Consider the following 24,734-nt stretch of genomic DNA (forward strand, 5'->3'; position numbering starts at 1 on the left):
TATCGTGTCAATCTTTTCAGTATTTCAACTGTCTCGTTCTATTGACGTCCTAATTTATCTGGATTCAATCAAGTGTTGTAAATCTCTGCAAGTGTAGAATATATTTTCCGGCCTCAAATGCTTCTTCAATTGTTTTAATCTTCCACGTAACGTAGGGCCCGCTGTTAAGAGTCACTAAAGAGTTTAGATGTAGCTATTTCTCCCGCTACAATACTCACTTGTATCACTTTCGCTTCAACCAGTACTTCATGTCTCCTGCACGAATCACCCACGCCCCGAACTCGATGAACTTGTCTTTAAGCTAAAGGCCTTCATCACACCTTGTGAAATCGTTTACAACATTCTTCATCGCGTCGCCTTCCTCCGTCTTCAACATAATCAAGACAACCTGATCACGCCTCAATGCCGTCAAAACGTTCACAATGATCGAATATGACAACTATCATGGTTACCATTGAACACTGAGTACTCAAATCGCGAACAAGTAAGACAGTTTAAACAGCAATCACAGCTCGAGCTAGCTAAACCAAAGACAACACAACATACGTAGCCAGATTTTAACTAATTTCACGCAAATATAATCGAATTCCATGATTTATAATAATGTAATTAAAATCGCTGTTATACAGGGCTGCCAAGCGGGACGCTGCCGGACGTCGCTCGCTTTGATGAGGAGACTTGCGTCACATGCCTCAATGTGAGTAGGCCTGTTCCTGGATTATGTCAATTCTTGTTACTTGTTAAGTTTTTCTCCGGCATTCTTAGACTACATTAAAATTTTCGCTTAGTGGTACCCAAAGTTACAAAAGAGGAAAAGATTCCTCAATTTGAGTTTAATGCATAATCTCCGCAATGCGAGAAATCCCCAGCATCACATGTTTCATTAGTTCATGCTAAAGCCACCGCGCCAAAGTTCTGTATATAGACTGGAACTCAAGAACATTGCATAAACCCTGTGTCTTCTCACGGCTTATATAGTCACTTCTTTCTATTCAAATTCATTCCTTTATTCATTTTATTAGTGAAATATTGCGTGTTTTCTTCTTTGACACTGTCAGAATGGAGTTGACTGCAAGAGTCACCTGACAGATTCTATTCTGGCGTCTGGCTTGCTGACTTCTGAGTACGTCACCAACATGGGATACACGCCTCTGCCAGGCAGGTTGTCCGACCGAGAGTCTACTTGAAATTAATTAGATAGGACGTTACTCTGAGCTGCGTCTTGGAGCTAATTAACTTTCAGTATTTGACATAATTCTGGGTTGTGTGCCTGTCTAAGGTGTGTAAAAATAGAATAAATGACTCAAAAAAGCGTGTTGAATGTACGTATTTCATAGATCTATTCAGTTGTTTTCAGTACCTCTACTGTTATAAATATTTTTGAAAGTCATGAATTAATCATGAGAATGACGCTGCCCCAGGCAAGTGTCAGCTTCCTCCCCGTCAGGCAAGACGTGGTCGCAAGGTGGTGGGGGGCATTAGCAAGGACCTACCCTCAGCCTGCTTCAGCCCTCGGCCTGACCTGCACAATCGAGCGGCGCTACTCGCTGCGCAGGTTAGAACTCGTGATATTATGAATGACAGGAGACTCTTCATGAGGAGTCCTCAAGATGAGACATTTGACGTGAAAGTGCTGAGAGAAATGTAAGGACAGTGTTCTCATAGGTGCGTATGTCCTACGAGAAGGGTGCGTATGTCCCCTTTTAGTCTAGTAGAGCCCGTTAGTAATCTAGACAAAAATCGAGCGATGGGGACATCAATAAAGATTAGTCGTCCTTCTGATTTCACAAAAACGTTTAGGATAAAATTTTCCATAGAAAATGTATATGAACGAGGTTGAGACACATTTGTGTATGACAAATTTCTAGGGTAGTCATTTCTCGATAGGTATAGAGGGAAAATTTTCTACAAAATATGCATTGCGATTCAATTATTCTACCAGATTTGCGGTCCATCTTTCATGAAAGATTGAGCGTCGAAATATTACGATTAATGCTGAACAAAGATCGCTTCATTCTTCAGAAAGAACAACGCTTAATTCTTCGCTGAACAAAGATTTAGTGAAAAATTTTATGAAAATTCATCACGAATAAAATCCAGGTCTGTGCAACTGTGAAATATGAGTTCTTAAGTTATGGCAGATTTCATCATTTCAAGTATGCTTTAACTTTACCATTTGTCCAAAAAAGCAGTTTTTGAAAATATATACTTCAGTTCAATGTAGTACGATACGCGATATCGAAGTGAGATCATGCAAAACTTCCCTAAAAATATATTAAAATAACCAGTGGACTAAAAACCGTTTCGTCAAGAAACGCAAAGAAGGGTGAAGAATGTTTCAGGTGAATTATACCATGCTTCTTAAGTGAAGAATCTTTGATCATTATTTTGAGTTCTATCATTTGAATATAAATGCGAAAGTAAAAAATCATTTTCTCTTTCATCAAAATTTTTAATGGCTGCAGGCAACGGCACATTACCTCACGGCGCTCAGACAGGCCGTGGGCAACGAGCTATTCCATCACCTGCTGTCACTGCACCCAAGACCAGCTGTAGCCATCGTCACCGACGGCAGGAAGGATTTCACCGAAACCCTGTTGAACTCTTTGCCTTTCGGAACATTAGGGCTGTCAGAACCTGAAGAATACCTATTAGTTTTTTACTCGAATACTCGTAAGCCTTTAACTCTTTAATTGTGTGTTGATAACCTTGTACCTACTGAGCCCGTTAGTAATTATTATTGAGCCGCTCATCCAATACTTTTTCCTAACGAAACTGATGTCCGGGACCTTACACAAAATTCACTTGAGTACCCGACGCAGCTCACTGCAGTGATTGCAAAAGATGCTTGCACAGGGATAACGATTTTTAAGGCATTTTAATGTTAGTAGGAAGCTCGAAAATTGAACTCATGGTTTCCAAGATTGAAGGATGATTCAGGGGAGGGCGTCTCTTTTGTTTGAATAATTGGACACGCGCTCAATTTTATCGTCGTTTCTGGAAAGAAAATAGGGCGCTCAATTATCGCCTGCCAATTGTGCGGCGCTAATTTACCTCCAACAACATTACGACGAATAATATTTACTGCAGTAAATTATATACAAATAATATGTATTAATTGGATTAAAAGAGTGAAATATGCATAACTATTAATCATTATATGAGTTTTCTGTGGGCAGTAAGAGGAGGGGGAGGAGTGTTTCGGTCAGGTTCTGCTACTGCTCTTGTACAAGCCCTAAAATCCTCCCTAGTCGATGACTCAGCAGCTGCACTACGGGTCAGTTATTGTAAGAATATTGCCCACGCAATGCCGTAGAGATCGATGATAGTTCTTTTCCTGTGGTCTCTGGTCGAGCATGATATTTTCCTTAAAATCTGTAAATATGAAGAGGTTTCTGTATCTATTGTGACTATATGAGGGTGATAGGCGCGCAGCCGTGGGCCGCAAATTTACACATCCATGAAGACGAGACTGGCTTAAAGTACTTAACATCGTGAGCTACCAAGCCCGCTAACTTGCTCGACCACTAATAGGAGATGTGAACTAAAGTGTAAACTTGTATCTTTCTGACCGCATAACAACTCATTCTGACCCTTGTCCCTTGCCAGGCATAACCCAATCCAGCACCTCATGATTTCTATATTCATCAAATAAACTCATCCATATATTCTGCATCTTTACTCATCATCCACTCTAGTACCCTAAACTTTCCTCCACTCAGGACCCTCTGGCTGGTCTGCACACGGCTGCCCACGCAGCACTGCCTGACACGGAGGTCTTCATGCTAACGGAGAGCGCTCCCTTGGGAGGGAACACGGGGGCCAACATGCCCCTGCATACACGAGAACTGCTGTTGCGCAAGAGAATCAAGGTGATTCCTATTCATCATATTTTCGACGCTGCTAAAATATGTCAACAGGCATCTATTTCTACAATGGAATGGCTGCAAATGTTTGGTTGTGCGTGGCTTGAAGTTAGCGAATGGAGTAGCTGGTTAGGTTAGGTTGATCAGAAGGACGGTTAGGTAACCAGACGTTATAGGAACAGCGAACAGGTCACTTTTATATCCTGCCTGGGAATTATTATACATCAACATTGAAAAAAATGTGTCCAATATTCGAATACGATGCGTCGAATGTATACGATTCGAATACGATGCGTAGAATGTAAAAAAATTGCAGCGTAAATGTATGAAAATTACATATACCTTTCCAAAACATAAACTCTGAATAAATTGCGGCGATATCTGTTTCCCAGAAAAGCAGATGGAATACGACAATGAAATCATTGATGACGAGTAAGACTGTTCATACGTCCCTGTATACATCCCATACACGAGTGTGCAAACAAACATCCCTGTTCTCTCCAATGTAGAATTCATTCAATGTATGGGCTGTTAACCTCAGCCACATGGTGCCGTCAGATATAATCTCTGGAAATTTTCATTTTTCTTTTATGTAGAAATCAGCATGTACTGCAGATAGAATCGCATAGAACCAACCTCTCAGGAAGGACTTCTGACGCGTGTCTGTGCTCGTCAGAAGTCATATGGGATCTCGCGCTCTTATAGGGGGATTGTTCCTGAGCGCCCCACCGCTGAGCTCGCAGTGTCTGACTACAGGTCTCAGTTGTGGGGTTAAGTTATTATGTTGGCAGGATTCCTTACATTTCCCTTCTGTCTCTCTCGTGCGGGCGGCCGACGTCCCGTGTAAGCGATCTCTTGTTCGAGTGCCTTAGTTTCTGTCACTTTCCACCTGTCCTTTCTTGTCACTTCTTTTTGAGATGCTAACACTGCTTCTTTCGAGCCAGCTTCAGCGGGCTGGACAATTGAGACCTTCCGCCTCTTGTGGGTGATGAATGAATTTCGATTTAAGAAACTTTCGATAACTGAGACCTTCCACCTCTTTGGTGATGTTCATCTTAACTTTCATTGCGAGATAGCGAAATAACTGAAGCGCTAGTAAACATTTGGCCACAAAACTAACTAAACTAACATAGAACCAGATCTGAACTTATTCATTCAGAAAGCGCGTGCACACTAGTCGCGTTCGAACATGCTCCAACGCTGCATATAACATCCTAAGTTTTGCTACAAACATGTAATTAACTCAACATTTTCTTTATGTACATTAGTATCAGCATCAGTAACCGCAAATATAGCATCAGAAAATATATTAATCGCTGCATGGCTTACGATCTGCATCAAAAATTAAGAAGGACGACAACGAACGCAAACAACTCCCGAGAATGCAGCATGCCTTCGAATAGGATGATTATTTATTGGCAACTATCAATGAATATATATCATACTCTGGCCTAAAAAGCTGTAAAAATTCGTCGTCCGGGTTTTGACCCTACACGGTGACGGCTAACAGTAGGAGAGTCTCAATTAAAAGCAACGAGTACCCACTATTCGAAAACTGGGCACATACAAAATATACGCCCTTCTTGGTGCCCAGCTGTGTGTGTGTCCATCTGTGTTTTCTAAAACCGTGTTGTGTGTGTTCTGAAATGTGATGTGTTCGTATGATCTGTTTAAAATTTTGTCCAGGATCATATCGTGTCTGCCTAATAGTGAAAGCTAGGTGACTATTGTTTGAACTTGGTGTTGTGAACTGTTGGGTTTGGGGAGAAAGATCATTATTGCGTGCATGAGCGAGTCTGGGGAACATCCGTCCGATGGTTTTATATGTATAACAAGTACTGTATCGTGTTTTGTGGGGACGTTTAAGCTAGACAGTTGTGATGCCAGTTGGGCCCGTTGCGTTCGGATTTAATGTTTTAAATGAGCGATGAAATAATCTAACATTGATGGGTGGAGTCAACTGCATGGGAGAAGGCGGAAAGTACGTCTGGCAAAGTTACCAAGATTTTATGGTTGAATGAGGTGTGTCTCGTTGTTTACGTGGTCTTATATTATGATGATATGTTCAATGTCAAATTCTTCATTGTCAATGTCTTTCTGTGTAAAAATTTCCTGACATTGTTTTCCACAAATGGTTTATTTTTGTTCTGATGTATAATGTTGTGTATTTAATGTTTTCGTGCTAGAGCCTATCATGCGTTTTAGCGATGACCAGAATTTTTAGGATCTATTTGTGTTTTTCAGGGGCTGATGAGTTTCTGCCATGTCTGTTGCAGCTGTCTGTTTGCAGTTGTTGGCGTAAGGCGATGAATTGTCTGCTGAGTGCTGTCGTAGGAGCGTGGGTGTAGATATATTGAAAAGTGGCCTGATATCGTGTTTAATGTAATGTTTCGTGAATGGGTTTAATTTCAGGAATGATGCGGTGTTCTATACTGAGGATTGAAGTTTCGGTGGCGTTCTTTACGTGTTTTGTCCATTATTATTTTTCTCAGTGCAGATTTTAGCTGATATATAGTCGGGTTGTGCGAATCTTTTGTACTGTGATAGGGTTTACTTGCATAGTGCCCAATTTTCTCGATTGAAGGATCTACGGGGACAGATGGTATTTGTACAGAGTTTGCATAGATTGTGGCTATTATGGAAAGCTGATAGGATTGTGTGGTGTTTCAAGTCTAAATTGAATGATTAACTGGATGTTGTGGAATGCCTTATTGTTGTGCATGACTCTGTCTGGTGATTGATGTCTTGCTGTTGTGGGTGATTAGAGTTGAAAACTAGGGGCCGATGTGGTAGAGTGTAAATTTCTGCCTATGTGGTAGAAGATACAGTTTTCTAGTGTTTTGTGTCTGGCGTCTAAATCTGCAAGAAGTTGAACGGGTTGGGGTTATCCAGTAGTGTGTGAAAGTCGATGTAGTTGATGTTCGTTTAGTTCTCGGTCGTATAGAATATAGCGGGCCCGTTAGTAGATAATGTTGGGTATATTTTCTTAAGTTGAATCATACTCATACCAACGTTCCGGCCAAAGCTGTGTTTCCTTCATAGATTGAACGCTTGTTGTCGTATCAAGACTTCCGACATTACCTAGAATTAAAAAATTAATTCCGATCAAATAAAGACAACAAATTTCGAAAATAATCTGGCTTACCTCACTCCATTTGCCACGTCTCTATGCCTCGCACATTGGGCGCTCTCGGCATTTCAATTGCTTAACATCTTCCAGGTAATGCCGTTGGTGGTTGGACACATTTTACAAAAAGATGAGACCGCACAGAACCAATCAAGCAAAACTAATTCATCATATGACACATGGATTTGGGGAAACGTTAGTGCCATTCCCCTTGAGCCGGAGCCTGCTGAAGGAGAGCAAGAGCTGCTTTCAGCAAGTCGCGTCTACCAGATCCTGGCAGAATTCGCCTTAGTGACAGGAGGTCACGTCATCGACGTGCCAACTGCTACTGATCTGAGGAGCGCTCTTGCCGCTGTCAAGCAACAGTATTTTCAGGGCGAGGTATGTTTCGTTCACTTTCGGCTAATGACACTTTCAAAATGTACCTAAGGATGAGTCGGTCATGTGCTTAGTGCAGTGCATGCATCTAATAACATGGGTTCATTGTGTGCTGCGCCTACTATCGTTAAACTTGCATTAATTAAAGACTTGGTAAATTGGAGACGGTTTGTCTGAACCTCGAACAATCAAATAAGGAAAAGAGCTGTTGAGTTATTTTGAGAGATAGTTAGCATTCAGTCGGCTGTCAGGGTGATGAGGATAAGGGTGATCGAAGGCTTTGTTGGGAGTTTGTGACCCCAGCCCTTTGGGGCGATCCTGTTAGGTTTGGGTCGGAGGTGCCCTTTTACAGAATGGGGCGTGAGGATGAGAGGAGGGCAGGGAGTGAAAATGCAGGCATGGAGTACGGTTAGATATACAATATTATGGTGGGAACAAAGACACAGAAAGACAAAGTTATCTGGATCCTGGTAAGACTCATTCCATTATAACAGCTATAATTAAGGTAAGTGCGGAGAGAGCACGGCAGTGATGGAATAGAGGCTTATTTACGGTTCAATTGTGCCCGCAAAGTTATTGTTCCGGGGTCGATATGCTTTTGTAGTTGGTGGAGTTTGCATGAATGATATAATGCATCATGATCCTGATCTACGGTTATTTTTATTCGGTTATGGATAGCACAATCAATCCGCGGTTGATTTGGAGACATAATGGCCCATCTAGTGTGAAGCAACCTTGAGGTCCGCAATCTAAATTCTAATGGCTAATTGCAAATTAATTTAAAAAGTAAGCATTTTACCTAAAAAATTTAAGATTTTAGGTAATTTTTCACTAACGAATGATCAATTGCGTCTTAATTTCCCAATGTCTGGAGCATTACTGAACGTCCAATTCTTTTGCAAGGAATAATTATTTGTACGCGGACCTGGTCGTGAGCTCAGTCTATTGGTTACAATGCGACATAGGCGACAAACTTTCAAGCACAGGGAAGAATATCAAGAGATGTATAAAAGCACATTAATTATACACGGCTATTCTCGTTTATAGTTGGGTTGTGGGGTATGAATTTAAATATTTAAAATAGAATCATGGCATGGGATCGTTTACTGACGGCTATTGAATCTGTGGTAAAAAGGGCCAATTGTTCAAAATTATAGGCATTCATTGCAGAGTAACATGAGGTCAAAAATCAGTGGCTTGTGATTTGAGACAAACTTATTTATATGATGTACTCCGCATATGAGATTTTGCTATTAGGTAATTATTTACATATGATTATGATAAACGCATTGTTTTTTCTTTTATTCTAACTGATGGTTTGGGTTTTACTTCGGCTTCGCATGAATGCCGAATATTTAATGCGAAGGTTTTAGTGCAGTTTCCATTACGCATAAATGATATCCATAGATTGTGTTTCGTACATATTGTTTTCTGTTCAGATCGTATTCTGGGCAGGTTGTATTCTGTTCTGATCATGTCCTGCACAGGTTGTGTTGTATCGCGATATTTCGGGGTCGAGTGCCAAGATCATCAACATCACAGTGGATAATCGCGTGCAGGCAGTCGGCATATCGCTCTACGGCACTTTTGTCTCAGCAACTATGACGGCTGATGGTGGTGGGTATTAGAAATTCATTAGTACGATAAAATTTCGTATGAGACGGAAAATTTTGAATTATGTGACGAACTGTGTCTTCTTAAACAAATCTAGATTTTATAGACGAGAACCACTCATATTCGTCGGATAGAGCTCTATTCCATCGTATTCGCCTATTTAATTTGTCTATAATTTGGATCTATTAATCGCTGGATTTTTGACACCTTACAATCTTGAACTAGTATTGAATCCCTCGCGTTCCATTGGAAAGCAATAAATTAAGGCAAATAATCTTGAGTAACCAATCACGCCACAATGTAAAATTATGAAATGGTTGTTAGAGATGAAAAAGGACATAATTGGAAGAGCAGATGCAGAGAATGGATTGGAAAAGCAAATGCAGAGAGAAATCTTCCGACACTAGTCACAATATAATAATAATAGTAGTATTAAAAATAAGGTGTTTTATTGATACGCTTACTGATAAATAAGTTGCTTTTAATATTTTTAACACGCAAAATGGCCAAAACCCACATTATTTAAGCTCAAAGTTTTAGAGAAAATAATGCCAATTTTAGGTTGGTTACTTTGTAATTCCCGCTATTTCGTTTGAATTTTCACATCTTATCACTCGACTGAGATCATTTTACTTCTCTAAATTTTTCAGGATCGATTACTGATCTTCTTGGTGCTCCTCCAACGACAACCAGAAATCCTTATCGGGTCAACCAGGTTCCAGTCACTCCAGACATTATGAAGGTAAAGATTAAACTTGACTTTAAAATAAACTTTATCTAAGGAGCATTTTTTCTCTTGTCTTCATTTGTTATTAGACGACATTTCTTAAAATAAACTTTATCTAACGAGCATTTTTTTCTCTTGTCTTCATTTGTTATTAGACGACATTTCTACCAGCAGCTGTAAGATCTAACTTCTCACGCCAGATGCAGTTGACCATGCGTAATTTGGGCATGCTTTGCCACGTTGACTCCGATTGCTTTATGGTACTATTATTTCATCTTTTTGTACTATTTTGAAACAAGGTTGCAACCCTATCAAAATTTGGATGCCTGTCAGCCGCTGGCTCAGGGTCGCCCCAAGTTCTTTTTGTGTTGTAATTTAGAAGCTCTATGTCCGCTTTAGGTTCCGGTTGCCGGAGCGAAATAAGCGCCGAAGGAGAATCTTGTGAAATACCCGTCGAGCTTGGGGCGATCGTGGGGCGCGCGTATTCGGTACCATGATGATTATAAGTCAATTTCGATGAAACAACGTTTAATTCTTTGCATGTTTGGGTAAGGGTGTTGAGCAGTCTTTTGGAATTTGGGTTTTGGAATGTGGGTGGGGTCGAATTCAGGGTACGTTTTACCTAGTGTATCTTAAATTCTCAAGTAGACAATTCAGAAATAATAGCTCCCGGCAAATGATTCTGCCAAAAAATGGCGATGCTGGTTTTCAAAGCGCGCTAAGAAATCAGAATGAAAGGTTGCACGCGTGCGACAGACTGTTCAGCATGCATGTGTGTTGTGCTTGACAATGCATTATACTATGGAAAAATTCAGTAACTTTTTCAGAATATCCTGCATGTCTTTGTTTACAGTACAAAGTGGGGCGCACGTTCATGCTTGTCAGGTCGGCATTGGCGAAAAAAATCAAATATCTGACATTGACGTACCTTCCATCTGGCGTCGCGTCAGTCATAGTTACGGCATCTTCAGCGGCGGATATCATCCCTTCGTTCTACCACGCTGATGTCAACAGCAGCTACCCGTCTTTGCAACGTTTATCACACCCCTCTTCTTCAGGTGAGCTATATGTGTGTTTGTACTAAGATCACTTGATTGCTTAAATCGCAAGTCCATCAATAATTAAAAAAAAACAGCCAAAAAATCACCATTTCCTATGAATGAAAACGTTTCGGAGTCCAGCTCCATCGTCAGTTCACAACCTAAAACCCAAGTACAAACAATTAGCAAACTAAATTCACAATGAAGATCTTAAAACATAAATCGTCAAATGAAAACAAATAAGAATGAAGTAAATATTAGCAGACAAACTTATCTATTCACAATTTCGAGGGCATATGAACTGTAGGCGGCATTTAAACTAGGTTTTTGTTTAAAAATATACAGCTACTCTAAAATGGTTGTGGATGCTAAAATTCTAAAATCACTATCGGACTCCGGGACGTTGCACTGCTCGGCATGAACGCGTACTGCTGGATGAAGGAGATGCACAAGCAGGTTTCCTGTTCAAAAATTCCTTCCTTTGTAGTCCGCCAGCCTAGTATAAAAATTGCGAGATGCCATACCGGCATACGCAGATGCGCACAGTGCACAACTATATTGATAAACTAAGGACAATCGCATAGGAACAGGTAGTGCATCTTTATACTTGAAACAAAGAACTGAATTTAAAATTTAATTTAAAACCAGCAATAAATAAAGATTTTCATTTTGCAGGTATTTAGAGAAAAACCTTTCAGCTGCTTAGAGATAGACTCCGAAGCGGGCCCAAGGTAAGGAAATGAACAATGAACAGCATTCCTATTGCCACGTTCGGGAACAACATCAGAATATTGCGTAGAATTGAAATTTCCATAATTTGTGTATCTACCAATTGGGACGGAAACCCATTGAGTGAAAACGTACTGCGTCAACGGTAAAATTCATAGTGCATAGTATGGAAAATAGTGCAAATACGAAAGCCACGGTTTATTGAATCCCATTTAATTTGAGACTGAAAGAACAAAAGCTGGTGCTTGAGCCGGTAAACGTTGATTTTCGGTAAACTGATGTCTGAAAACGGCCATTTGATTTTGTGGTATTGCATTCAAGAAAAGATAAACTATTGTTGGTTTCAATTTCCGTGGTAAATTTGATAGACTTGTGTTGAAGATTAATATAATCAAAGAAAGGGCCTACATGAGATGGATGCTTGAAAATTAAGAAAGTTACGACATATCGGTTATGGAATAGTGGCTTAAAATCAAAATGTTAATTGGCCAGCCATATAGCTTCTTGAACACCACATGAAATTTCTAGTAAAAGTAGGACCGAAAGATCTGTAATTTGGATCTGTAATTTATCGAAATTACAGATCCAATTGCTAAAAAATATTTTGAAGATTGAGAACAAAATTAATAATTTCCTGCGAAAACTTAAAGATTCCGCTGCACTTTCATTTGAAACTTACTTCAAACTTTATGCCTCTGGCTCTTGCCCTCGGATTTTGTAAGGCTTGCCCAAAATTCGTAAACTAGATTTCGCTTTGAAATTTCAATTCCGCCCAATCTTTCCTGCGTATAATACTCCGAACTTCAAACTTGTTAAATTTTTAGTTCCGGTTTTGAACTGTCTCACCACCAATTAATATACGGTTGGCAATACTTACTTGTTCGGGGATCGTTTGATTAAGAAATGCGTTTTTAAGTTGAGTAGTTTTGAGATTTTACTATTATTATACTTATATTATATCGGCAATCGCTTTAATTTCGGTAAGGCTGGGTCCGCAGTGGTTTAAATAGCGCGTATGTAGATTCTCTTATGAATATGTTTACGGTAAAAATAGTACAGAGAGAGGGTTCTAATGAAACACTGGTACAATTCATATTAAATTGGAAAATTTAATTTCACATGCTACGTTAACCAAAAATCTCTAGTAGATGAAAAACGGTAATCTGAACACAATCAAAATTGAGAACCTATTAGTTTACATCGCTAAAATAACTTTTTACCAGAAAAACGTTGATCAGTTGCAGTTCCCATGAGAAGACAGTAAACGACCGTAACTGTAAACGCGCACGTTTGCAGCCGTACCTCAGCTGTAGTCACGCGTAGCTCGGTTGCTTTTCCACCTAACCGTTGTGTCTCGCCAATATCGATGCCTTGCGGTCAGTCTGGCCGTAGGTTTCTTTGTATGTTTACTGCGGTCGATGGTCGTGACCGTATAGTTTTTTCTGATGAGAACTGTGATCGTGCTGTGCTGATGACCGTACCAATGAAAAATGCCGCGCAGTGGTCTGTACTGAGTCTCCATGATTGCCGGTGTTATAATCGTTGGACAAATCGTGGCTTCTCGCGTTGTCTCACGGCTGAGTCACAGCCGTAGCAATGATGTTGACCGTACATATATGACGAAGTCGTGGCCGATGCTTGATAATTTTTGGCGTTGTTATATCGGAATCGTGTGGTCAAATAACGCGACGTTTCGCACGGCCAGTTTTTCGCGACCCGCCGCCCAACGGCCGATGCTGTCGCGGAGATAGCTACAGAGTACAGACCGTACTGACGAGACGGTCACCACTGTAGAACCAATTCTTGGCGCCAATTCTATGTTCCTTATATACGCTCGTCTCGCCCACACTTTAAGCCTATCTATCCCTCGAAGTGACGCCGTGACAGTTATGAAATCCGCAATGGTCAGCCGTTTGATGCTCTCGCCATTCTCAACTGTAAACAACCCTCGGTCTCACGGTCTCGAGAACAGTAGCACCCTGCACCTTATACAAGCTTCACAGTTTCACCCCAAATTCCTGTATAGCCTGCTCAATCTTCACTCTAAGTCTCTAACTTCCAATAACTTTCATAACTCAAGTTATTAATTCACCCATAACTACGTTCAATCCAGTATAATATAATTTAAATCAGAATTACCGACGCTCTAATAACGTTTAAAGAATTTTACTAATGTTCAGAACTTAATCATGGCTTCTTTGAAGTCGAAAATTTGTTTACCAATATGTCATGAATCTATTGATATCTGCCTGAGATCTTCGTTTAAAAGTGTCAATGACTGTGTAATGGGTTTGAACCGCAATTTTTAAATATCTCTTCTTGAATTATCTGTTTTGAACTCATTTATTGTATTTGCTAGCAAATTTTATTGGCAAATTGATGGTTTGGGCATTGGTCATTTTCTCGGCCCTACTTTTGCTAACATTTTCATGTGTTTTCACGAGGCTACATCACGATCCTCTTGATTTTGGGCCACTATTCTATAACCGAATAGCAACTATAAGTCGATGACACTTTTTTAATTTGCAAGCATCCCTCTCCTGTAGGCTTTTTATTTACTTATCTTGATCTCCAACACAAGTCTATCAAATTTACATGGAGCTTGAATTCAAAATAGTTTATCTTTTCTTGATTGCAATGTCACAAAATCAAATGGCCATTTTCGGACATCTGTTAACCGAAAATCGACATTTACAGGCTTAAGCACCAGCTTTTTTTTTAGCTTTTTTAATTTCGTTTTAAATTACATGGGATTCAAACGTTGATAAACCGTAGCTTTCGTATTTGCTGTACTTTCCATACTCTCCGAATTTGAGATTTTACGCAGTACGTTTTCACTCAATGGGTTTCCGTCGCAATTGGTAAATACTCTAAGAAATTTTTGTCTAAGAAATATTCTAAGGTTGCTTCCGAATGTGACACTAGGAATGCTGTTTATTGTTCATTTTCTTACTTTGCTACAGATTCGGAGTCTATGTCTAAGAAATTGAAAAGTTTGTTCTCTTTATACCTCCCAAATGTAAATCTTCATGTATTGCTGGTGCATAACTTTAAAATCAGTATATTTTTCAAGTATTAAATACACTCCTGGTTCCTATGCGATCGTCCCTAGTTTGTTAATATATTTTTGCGCGGTGCGCATCTGCGTATGTCGGTATGATATCTCGCAATTTTTATACTAGGCTGGCGGAGCACAAAGGGAGGAGTTTTTGAACAGGAAACCTGCGTGCGCATCCCCCCTCATTCAGCAGTACGCTTTCATGCCGAGTAAAGCAACGTCCCGGGTTCAGATAGTAATTTTAGAATTTTAACCTCCACAACTGGTGTTTCTGATCCGCGAATTTTAGAGTCCCTGTATATTTTTAAACAAAAGCCTATTTTAAATGCCGCCTACAGTTCAAATCCCCTCGAAATTGAAAATAGATAGGCTGATCTGCTAATATTTACTTCATTCTTATTTGTTTTCATTTGGCAATTTATGTTATAAGATCTCCAATGTGAATTTAGTTTGCTAAATGTTTGTACCTGTGTTTTAGGTTTTCATCCGACGATGGAGGTGTGTTGGTTATTCAGGCGACCGGGAAAAGTATGAAAAGTTTAATATAGAGAGATAAATGAAACTTCAACTTTTCATGATACGAATAGATATTTACGGACTTCTCACACGAAAAACACAAGTGGCCCCTCGTGAGTACTACCAAGTGATTCTGGTGTCCAGTGCTCTGAACTTTCGACTAATCTTTCGAATTTATTTCAGCCTCCCTGAAGAAAGTGCGAGTCACCGGCATGAATTGTAACTTCTTATTTTTATTGTGCCTCTGTTCCTACGATTCTTCTGTATATTTGACTGCACTACAGACATATACCTGCGTTATGCCTCCCCCTACCTCCCTCATCCCTCGTACCATCTCCTTCTGTCTCGAACCCGCCGGGCTTGCCCCAGCGGGCGAGCACGGGTTGGGGGCCTAGGGCAAGTGTTCAGACCACGACAAGGCGCGGGGCTCAATAAACGATGCTGACGGACTGCCGCGACCCACCGAGTGACGCACAGCTAAGACATAACCGAATCTTCTTGTGCTACCAAACCATCTAACTTCTCTCCGAGTCTCGAGCGGCTCAACCCATCAACTTCATCATCATAACCATTATCATTCCATCATTGTATTATTTATCATATTATAAGTATTTCCATTCCATCTAAGTATTATTTAAAATATGTACACTTAAAGTAATAAGAAACAGAAAAAATAGGGAAAAGACGGGATGGAAAAAAGCGAAAGCCCATGTAAAAAGAATTTTACATCTAAAAGTACTCAAATTTGATTACTGTTAGATAGTTTGGGCACTCCACAACAATCACAACACTCCACCACAGTCAATCAAAGCCCTGACTGTTTCCCTATCTTCCCGCACCCAACGTAAACCTAAAGCCACACAACGAAACAAAAAAATTATGCGCTATGCGCCTGCCTTCATTTCCAACTGACTTTTTCATTTTTCCTTTCTCTGTCTGTCCACTCTACGCCACCTCTTGTTCTCTTCCACTAGTTCCTAGTAGCACCGCAACCGCAACAACTGCACCACTAAAACAAAACTCTCTTTACAACAGGCATGCACGAATACCTAGGAGTATCAGTGCCTGGCATCGACACGGCCAGCTTGCAGAGAGTGATATCCGTCGAATTGACGCCGCTCGCTAGCCCTGACTCCCGCTCTCTGAAGTTGCCAACAACCTCACCTCGATTCATCACTTATGCTAGACTAAACGATTCCAGCACGCTACCACTGTTGCCATTCAGCGTCGTCTACAAGGCACAGGACTCTGAAGGTGAATAATAAAACTCTGTGACACGATGATTTGACTGGTACTGAAGTGTAGAGGGGCAGAAATTTGCTGAAAATAATTTTGATGACTCATCAATAATTTAATGGGAATTGAATTTTTCCATAGCACCAAAATTCATCTTAACTTCATATAATATGCAGGCAGTGCCGGAAATATACAAGTAGATTTCATGATTTTAAGATGCTCGTTCAGAAATGTTTGATTACGCCTTACGCTGTATAGTTTCGTGACTCTGGGAGTGAAGTATGTTAGCAACTATTTGATGCGTCAACGCCCTTGGTGCTCACTGGGCATCCTATTTCTAAGGGGACATGCTAAAATTTGGAACTATCGTCGAACGTTCTCGATCAGGTCGTGACCTCGTACGCATGAGCCAGCAGATTCAGCTGCCTTGCGAGTTTCGAGTTTGCCTTGGCAGCGGCCGTGAGGTGTGGGGGAGTCGTGGAACGAAACTTTCGGTTCACTTCAGTCTCACCAACACTGCTGAAACGGATGAAACTTTTACCATCAACGCTGCCGACTCTTTAGGATACCCCATTGTATTGTCACGAAAAAGGTCAAGTTTTTACTACATATTTCCATACAAGTGCATGCAAGGCCCTTTTCCACTATGACTGACTCTGCGCGACTGACGCCTGAAAAACTGTTTCAGTCCATACTGAGGTAGTTCGGACCATCGAGACGTGCGCAACGGGGAGTCAAACGCTGTTCAATCTTTGACTAGACACACTATGAGCCGCATGCTGCGGCATGCATGCGGGTCGCGGCACTCGCGGGAGTGTCACTGTGACTTCCGTCTAAGTAAGTAGGTTGTATGCCGTCGTGACTTCCGTCAAGTAGGTTATGTGTTGCTGTCGCTCCAATATACGTACTGAAATGTCGAGCGCGGCGGAGCGGTAGCCCAGATGGAACTCAGTCTCGATCTCAGCAAATGCGCGTAGTGGAGACTCGCACGCCAGTTTTGAGGCCCTGCCGTGTGGCTTAGTGGTCTCAGGCCAGTCTCAATCCTTCCGAATCAATCCCGTAGTGGAAAAGGGCCTTAAGAAAGATGGGCATGCTGCCAAATGTGATCAAGGTTTTGATGTCACATACATTTTTTACGATGTCTCCCACTGAATGCATGTTCGTGTCCGCATGAAAATCCAAACATATTACTTGATGAAAAATCAAACAGCACGTCATCCAGGTTATTCTTGAATTAAATCCACGTTCTAAAACATGGATCATAATCTCAAAGTAGCGGGCAGCAACAATTTACGGCTTTGATGTGCATTAACGTCTCTTTTTCGGTACAGCGTTCGAGTGGTGAGCAAGAAGTCAGTCAACTTGGTGTTGTTCGTCCACTTACCTACTAGGGTGAACGCCTTCCAGCAGTTGGTCAATCATACGGAACACAGAACTTACGACATCTCGAGCATCAAGTCTGTGTCCAACTCTCTTGTGATCACAGCGACTTCTCCTAAGGGACAATACAGCAGCGTCGTGGCTTACGTCATTGACACAAGCGACGTGGAAGACGGTGAAATGTTCGTCACAAGGAACGTTACACACCTCTAAAATGTGTGCGTCAGATGCTCGGTTAAAACCTAACCGAACCTAACCTAACTTGAGCGCTCTGGTCGGTTGACTGACGAAGAAAATTAGAACTGTACGAAAGATCTTATACGAGGAAAGGCTCAAGTGGAACATGAGAAATATTGAGGCGGTACATAGACCGCTGATTCAGTAAAAAGATGCAGGGCTTCAAAACATTCTAGAAGACGTAGAAGTGCAAATGGATCACTTTATTTGTGCGTGAAGACTTTTAAACTTAAAGTAAACGACATGAATTGAATTCACGAATAGCTCGCTGGTGTCTTACATATCGCGTCGGTATTTTCATACGAGTACCCTTATCTTTGACATTATACTCTTGATCGATATACAGTTTGAGTAATGTTAAGATCTGTATTTGATCATCTTTCGCGTGTCTTACCTTGCCAGCTTACCTTTCCCCCTCTATTTTTAATGCTTTCTTCATTGCATGACTGAAAAAATTAGAGTTCGATATTACAGAAGTATAATCAAACATAACGTGGTTACAATTTCGGAAATAAATACTCACGAATCTATAATCGCAATAAAATTCTTCCAATTATATAATTGTTTACGTGCATAAGTGCGATTTTAAAGAATTACATTGACGTTTCTATTTTCTTTGAATTTTCTATTTCGTACGTGAAAAAATTATCTGTTTTTGACAAATGTAATTAAATCTCGTCGCAATTATTTTAAGTATTTATATATTCTTATAAAAGGTTTGCCAGCATTAAACAGAATTCGTCTCGTGGGCAATTCATTGCATAGAATATAAATGACATATTCCTAATAATGGATTGCATGCACGTAATTTTGCTCTTCGTATCACCGAATTTTATTTTGCAATCTTGATGGTAGGTACAGTCTGCTGCCATTGTGATGGTTTGGTGTCTTGCCCCAAGTACGAAAGTGCGCACATTAGTTCAGACTTGATATCTGCTCTCATGGCCTAAGTGGGCTCGCGGTCACGCTCGAAAGGAATCCAGTATTTTATTTCTCCTATTTCAATGATAGTGCAGATAGATTGACAATAATCATAGGGTGAATGAATCACCTTACACATTGCATAGTTGATCGTAAATAAGATTTATTTCTCCAGGTACCTAGCGTGCAAAGAGGACCATCTCCCTCATGCCTATCATATGCTATTTTTTAATTTACACAACATATAATTCTTAACTATTCAATTAACTGCGGCACAATTATTTCAAAAGTAAAATAAAGAGAATTTTTTTTTAAACTTAGTCCTGAATCTAGTGTGAATTTTTGCTGGCACTATAGCGATCCTGTAAACCGTTGTGAACTTTCCAATTGAATACCAGCCCTTTAACCCACTTATATGAGTATGATAAAAATTCATTACTACATATTTTACTCACGACCGCGCCGCTACCAACAATCTAACACAAGATCTTAAGACACTTTACTGACCCGCAACGTGAAGTCAGTTAATACTCAGTGGTCAGTTAATATACGGAAGTCACTGGTAGTGTTCCTAGCAGTAGGATCACGGAAACGATAGCCTCCTCTCAACAGGTTAACAAATTATCAAGTTTAAAAAAAGACCTGTTTATTGGAGCACAACAATGCATTATTTTAGTGAAATAAATATCATATTTATAGTGGATTAAATCCACTATAAATACACTAAATAATTTACCAGATTCGAGCAAAGAACTTAGATCAAATTTCCTCGGAGCAATGTGATATCATCCCTTATATATGAAGTCAACATGCAGCGCCATACATAGTAGTGAAAGTAAAAATACTTACTCAATTAAATCTCACAAACTTACCGGGAATGGTTCCAAACTCAGCAAATTAATTAACTATTGACCTATGGTACAAGATTAGGTGAATATGAGAATATAACATGGAGGTAATATAGGAACTTAAATGTTCCAATGTTCAATATCTGTTTTGGAACATCCAATGTTCAATATCAAGAATTTTGTAATGTTAGATATGATTTAAAATTAATTAAGTAGATCAAACTAATGTGGCAAGTTTATGGCATCAGACTTTGAACTAGTAAATGAATCGCCACCATTGTTATAACAACCACCTCTTCATTCTCTTGATTAACAAATTAGGAAACATGGTGTGGAAATGTGAAGGGATCCCTGCCTTTTACGCGGTGTGGAAACGTGAAGCGATCCTTGCTGTTTAAGCGGTAGCTTAGTTTGTCAGAAGATTCTGCAGCTCAGTCTGTCAGTGGGTCTGCAGCTCCGTCTGTCAGCGGATTCTGCAGCTCAGTCTGTCAGCAGGTTTTGCTGCTCAGTCTGTCAGCGGGTTCTGCAGCTCCGTCTGTCAGCTGGATCTGTAGCTCAGTCTGTCAGCGGATTTTGCAGCTTAGTCTGTTCGCAGGTTCTGCAGCTTATTCTCTCAGCGTCACTCAAGATGGTATGCAGGAGCCTCGCACTCCTAAGCCATCTCACTGCCCATGTTTGTTTATATTGGATATAGCAGAAGTGCACGAGTGAAAAAGAGCAACATATTCACTCTTCCATTTAGTTTGGTAATATTTCTGTTAAAAAATGTACGGTTGAATTTGATTTCGGAAACCACCCAATGTAATGCCGAGTTAAAGAATTGTCATTAAACATTCAAAATGAAAAATTACATCTTCGTTTGCTTCCTACTTGAGTAAAGAAAACATGACCAACCAATTCAAGCTTCAAGCGGCTTCACCCGTGACGGTGAGGGCAACCTACCGAATTGACGGAAAATTAATTTTAAATTTTAGGGAGAACCCGATTGTTTATGAATTTGTTTAATTTTAAAAAAGGTATTAATTCAATTAGCATTCAAGTTAAGAGTCAAATACCGCTCTACAATGCTACATGCGTAATCTAACCCCTCAAAATGAAATTTTATATTAATGTAATATCTTGACATGCGATGCATCATGCATACGCGCACAAATAACCTCAATATATTCTCACTTCAAGGCTTCAAAAACACATACAAAAAAGCTCTTAAAAAACGTGGAATAATAATATTTTACATTATGTTAGCGTGTTAGCACGTTACCCCGGCGTTGCGCGGGATCGATAATCGCTGCAATTTTTTAATCCTGCTGGCGCTAATGTTTTAATAAGTAAATAATAGCGACACACATTTCAATGGGTTACACAGAAGAAGGGTGACGGGAGATTTCGTTATCTTTCTTTATATATTTAATGTAATCTAATAATAATTTTGGCGGAACTTTAATGGCTTGAGTTAGTACCGCAAAATAAAGGAGCAGATTGTAACTAGCAGAAATTATTTATTAAATACTAGTTCAGAACCTAAAGTGAATGTTTTGTAACTCGTCCCAATATCAAGTTAGTTTTAATTGGATTAAAATACGGATCACTTCAATATTAAATATGGCTGCATGCTATGACTCAATACGCAGTAAATCGTACGGTTTTTCAAACGTGAGTATTATGTTCCAATTCTTACAGGATCAAATTAGTGCTGCAGCGTGAACGTTATGTTCTAATTCACACAAGATTATATTAATGTTACAGCGAGAGTTTTTTCTTATTAAACGACGATTTCATTTAGTCGAAGTAGCGACGTTCATGAGCGTCTATACTGTTCAAGTGTTGCAAAGTTAGCAATAATATAATATAATAATTATATAATAATAATAATACTTGCTAATATAATATAATAATAGCAAGTTGATATATAAATCATATAATTCACTGAATAATTTTCAATTCTATAACTATTATCAATTCTCTAGGTTAAACAGGTTCTTAGATATACAGAAACTAGCTCGTTAGCCCGACGGAGTCCCTGGATCATAAAAAAAACTACAAAAATCTAGTTATCAATAATCCCGTACTCAAATAACGTTAACCTGCTTAAAGACTAACTAACTTGTGCTAATCGAAGGAGGATCTGTGTAAACCAACGTTTTATGAAAAATAGAGAAGTTCCACCTGACTCCCTTTTTTTAAACCAATTAAAAAAAATTAATTTTACTGTTTGAACAAACCTAAGGCTGAGCGATTTTGATTCATCGTCTAGCCTTACCTTACTACTTTCCCAAGAAAAAAATGGACTTTAATTTTAATATAAGATCACGATACGAGAGGTATCGTGGATACGTGCCTGAAAAACGAATGCTCGTTTTTACGAAGCTTGGCATTAAGACCATGAACACACAAACAACAAAATAAATTATAATAGGTAATTTGTACACAGCACTATAGCACCGCTTCAAAACTGAGTAAAGAATAACCTTGAATGCAGCAGGTAAGAAAAGTGTTTCGGATATGATGTAATTTTCAGAATTACGTTGAAAAAAGCGATTCGGTTGCGCATACGCCGAAAGATATAACGAAATCTGTTAATTTTAGTGTAATATCATATGAGATCATCGGTAGGTGACGAGTTACCGTCAATTACTGATACAGCGACGGTCCCAGAAAGCTTAATTGAAAGTGACTTCAATGCTGCTGCAGTTTCGTCAACTAATGTTTTAGCTTTGGTGGTTATTTGTTTGACTCGAATCATGTACAATGGAAATTATTTTAACGATTGTTATAGCTAAAGCTATTGTTACGTCGAAGAATGTCTATCCAACAACTGGGGTGATATTTATACTCATGATAATGTTTAATTGGAGTCAACACTCAGCCTGCAATTATTGCGGGAGATTCACCATTGGAGAAAAGGTTAGTGGCGGAGGCTCGGACTTCGGAGTTCGGACTTCGGACAGGATTTAACAGGAAAGACATTCAGTGCGCCTGGTGGCATGTTGGCGTGTGGTTGCGTAGTTGAGGATGCCGGCCAGTAACGTTCGGGCGCCATGGAACGGTGCCTAATGTTGTCCTCCTCCAGCTCCATTCTCCCCGACAATATTAGCACTAAGAAACTATAGTACCATGACTATCATCTTGGTTTATTTGTGATAGCAGGCAGGAATGCGTGCGGTGCTTTGCAATGAAGGAATTGTAAGGGAAATACGACGCTACTCCGCCCTACACGTCCTTCATTCCGTGCTAGTTGAGGTGAATGCGACGCAGCGAGATCGGTCGTTTTTGTTGAACTCCTGATTTGCGTATATTTAAATGTGGCCTAGTTTTTAGTTCCATTCATTTGTTAATTAATGTATGAAGTGATTGAGACAGAAAAGTAGGAAGTGATTGAGACCACAAGAGCAAGAAGGAGCTGGAAAAACTACAGGTCAATTGCTCTTACTGGCATACTTACAGTTTTAGAACTGCTTGCTTACAGTGAATAGAACTGCATGCATACAGTGCTTGAAACTGCTCACTTGCAGTACTCAGAACTGCTTGTTTGCAATGCATGGACCAGGCAATAAGTCCAGCAGCTATCTCAATCAATCGTCAGCTATGGAAAGATCGGGTTCCAAAGGCCGGATCCCTTGTGAATCAAGTCACGAAAAGTTCAAGAATCGGCAACAGGCCATGGGCCTATTTCTTCAGCGCCGACACTTCTATTCTATTCTATTCTATATCACTGCAAATTCGCAGTGCTCTGAACTGCTCGCTTAGAACTATTGCTATAAACTGCTCGCCCAAAGTGCTAAGACCTGCTCACTGACAGTGCTTTTAACTGCACGAGCAGAGCTTTTAACTGCACGCGCAGTGCTTAGAACTGCTTCAACTTGTATCGCATTGGAGCAGCCGCTGTATGTCATCGTCAGTAGACACAGCACTGCAGCAGCTGCTTTTCTTCTGCTGTACGGCGCTGCATCAGCTGTAAGTTACTGCTGTACGGCGCTGCAGCAGCTGTAAGTTACTGCTGTGCGGCGCTGCAGCAGCTGTAAGTTACTGCTGTATGGCGTTGCAGCAGCTGTAAGTTACTGCTGTACAGCACTGCAGCAGCTGCTTTTCTTCTGCTGTACGGCGCTGCAGCAGCTGTAAGTTACTGCTGTACGGCGCTGCAGCAGCTGTAAGTTACTGCTGTACGGCGCTGCAGCAGCTGTAAGTTGCTGCTGTATGGCGCTGCAGCAGCTGTAAGTTACTGCCGACACGCACCACGCAGCAGCAGCGGTAACTTGCAGTTGCGTGCTGACGCCTCCATCATCCTGTGCAGTGCGCGTAGCCCGCATACGAGCTGCGCCCAATAACCGCACAGCAGCGAAGACCACAGCCGTGGTCCACACATGTGCGTAGTGCTATAGCTAGCATACGAGCTGCGCCCAATAACCACACAGCAGCGAAGACCACAGCCGTGGTCCACACATGTGCGTGGTGCTATAGCTAGCATACGAGCTGCGCCCAATAACCACACAGCAGCGAAGACCACAGCCGTGGTCCACACATGTGCGTAGTGCTATAGCTAGCATACGAGCTGCGCCCAATAACCACACAGCAGCGAAGACCACAGCCGTGGTCCACACATGTGCGTAGTGCTATAGCTAGCATACGAGCTGCGCCCAATAACCACACAGCAGCGAAGACCACAGCCGTGGTCCACACATGTGCGTAGTGCTATAGCTAGCATACGAGCTGCGCCCAATAACCACACAGCAGCGAAGACCACAGCCGTGGTCCACACATGTGCGNAAGCCACACTTGTGATTTGTTCAGTAGAATGTTGAGCATAGATTTGAAGCATGATAACAATTTATCGACACTAATAATTTCAAAATAATAAGTATTACTTTTCCATTTCAACCTGAACTTTGCCACTGAAATTCCAGTAATGAGAGAGGAATTTCAAGTTATTTTAGATTTTAATTTGAAAATAATAATAATACTGTGAATTTTACCTATCTTAATCGTATCTATATATATTTTTGTTAACGTTTGAAGCTTGGAACCTCAAACATTTAGGGGATCTTCGGACGTAAAACCAG

General features: G+C 40.4%; 1 protein-coding gene across 1 annotated transcript in view; it reads left to right on the forward strand.

The window, feature by feature from the left end:
- The window catches only part of LOC108668532 (von Willebrand factor A domain-containing protein 7), a 29,070-nt gene extending 10,564 nt beyond the window's left edge, over positions 1–18,506 (forward strand). The window contains exons 4-16 of the mRNA XM_018155767.2: positions 630–697; positions 1,059–1,158; positions 1,422–1,555; positions 2,466–2,673; positions 3,180–3,277; positions 3,723–3,872; positions 7,087–7,374; positions 8,859–8,988; positions 9,636–9,727; positions 10,566–10,770; positions 16,091–16,309; positions 16,679–16,883; positions 17,623–18,506. Coding sequence (XP_018011256.2) covers positions 630–697; positions 1,059–1,158; positions 1,422–1,555; positions 2,466–2,673; positions 3,180–3,277; positions 3,723–3,872; positions 7,087–7,374; positions 8,859–8,988; positions 9,636–9,727; positions 10,566–10,770; positions 16,091–16,309; positions 16,679–16,883; positions 17,623–17,884 — 2,159 coding nt within the window. The 3' untranslated portion in view covers positions 17,885–18,506. The remainder of the gene's footprint in view (positions 1–629; positions 698–1,058; positions 1,159–1,421; positions 1,556–2,465; positions 2,674–3,179; positions 3,278–3,722; positions 3,873–7,086; positions 7,375–8,858; positions 8,989–9,635; positions 9,728–10,565; positions 10,771–16,090; positions 16,310–16,678; positions 16,884–17,622) is intronic.
- The last annotated feature ends 6,228 nt before the right edge of the window (positions 18,507–24,734 follow it).

The sequence above is a fragment of the Hyalella azteca genome, unplaced genomic scaffold (assembly GCF_000764305.2).
Source record: "Hyalella azteca isolate HAZT.00-mixed unplaced genomic scaffold, Hazt_2.0.2 contig10616, whole genome shotgun sequence".
In the NCBI taxonomy this organism is placed as follows: domain Eukaryota; kingdom Metazoa; phylum Arthropoda; class Malacostraca; order Amphipoda; family Hyalellidae; genus Hyalella; species Hyalella azteca.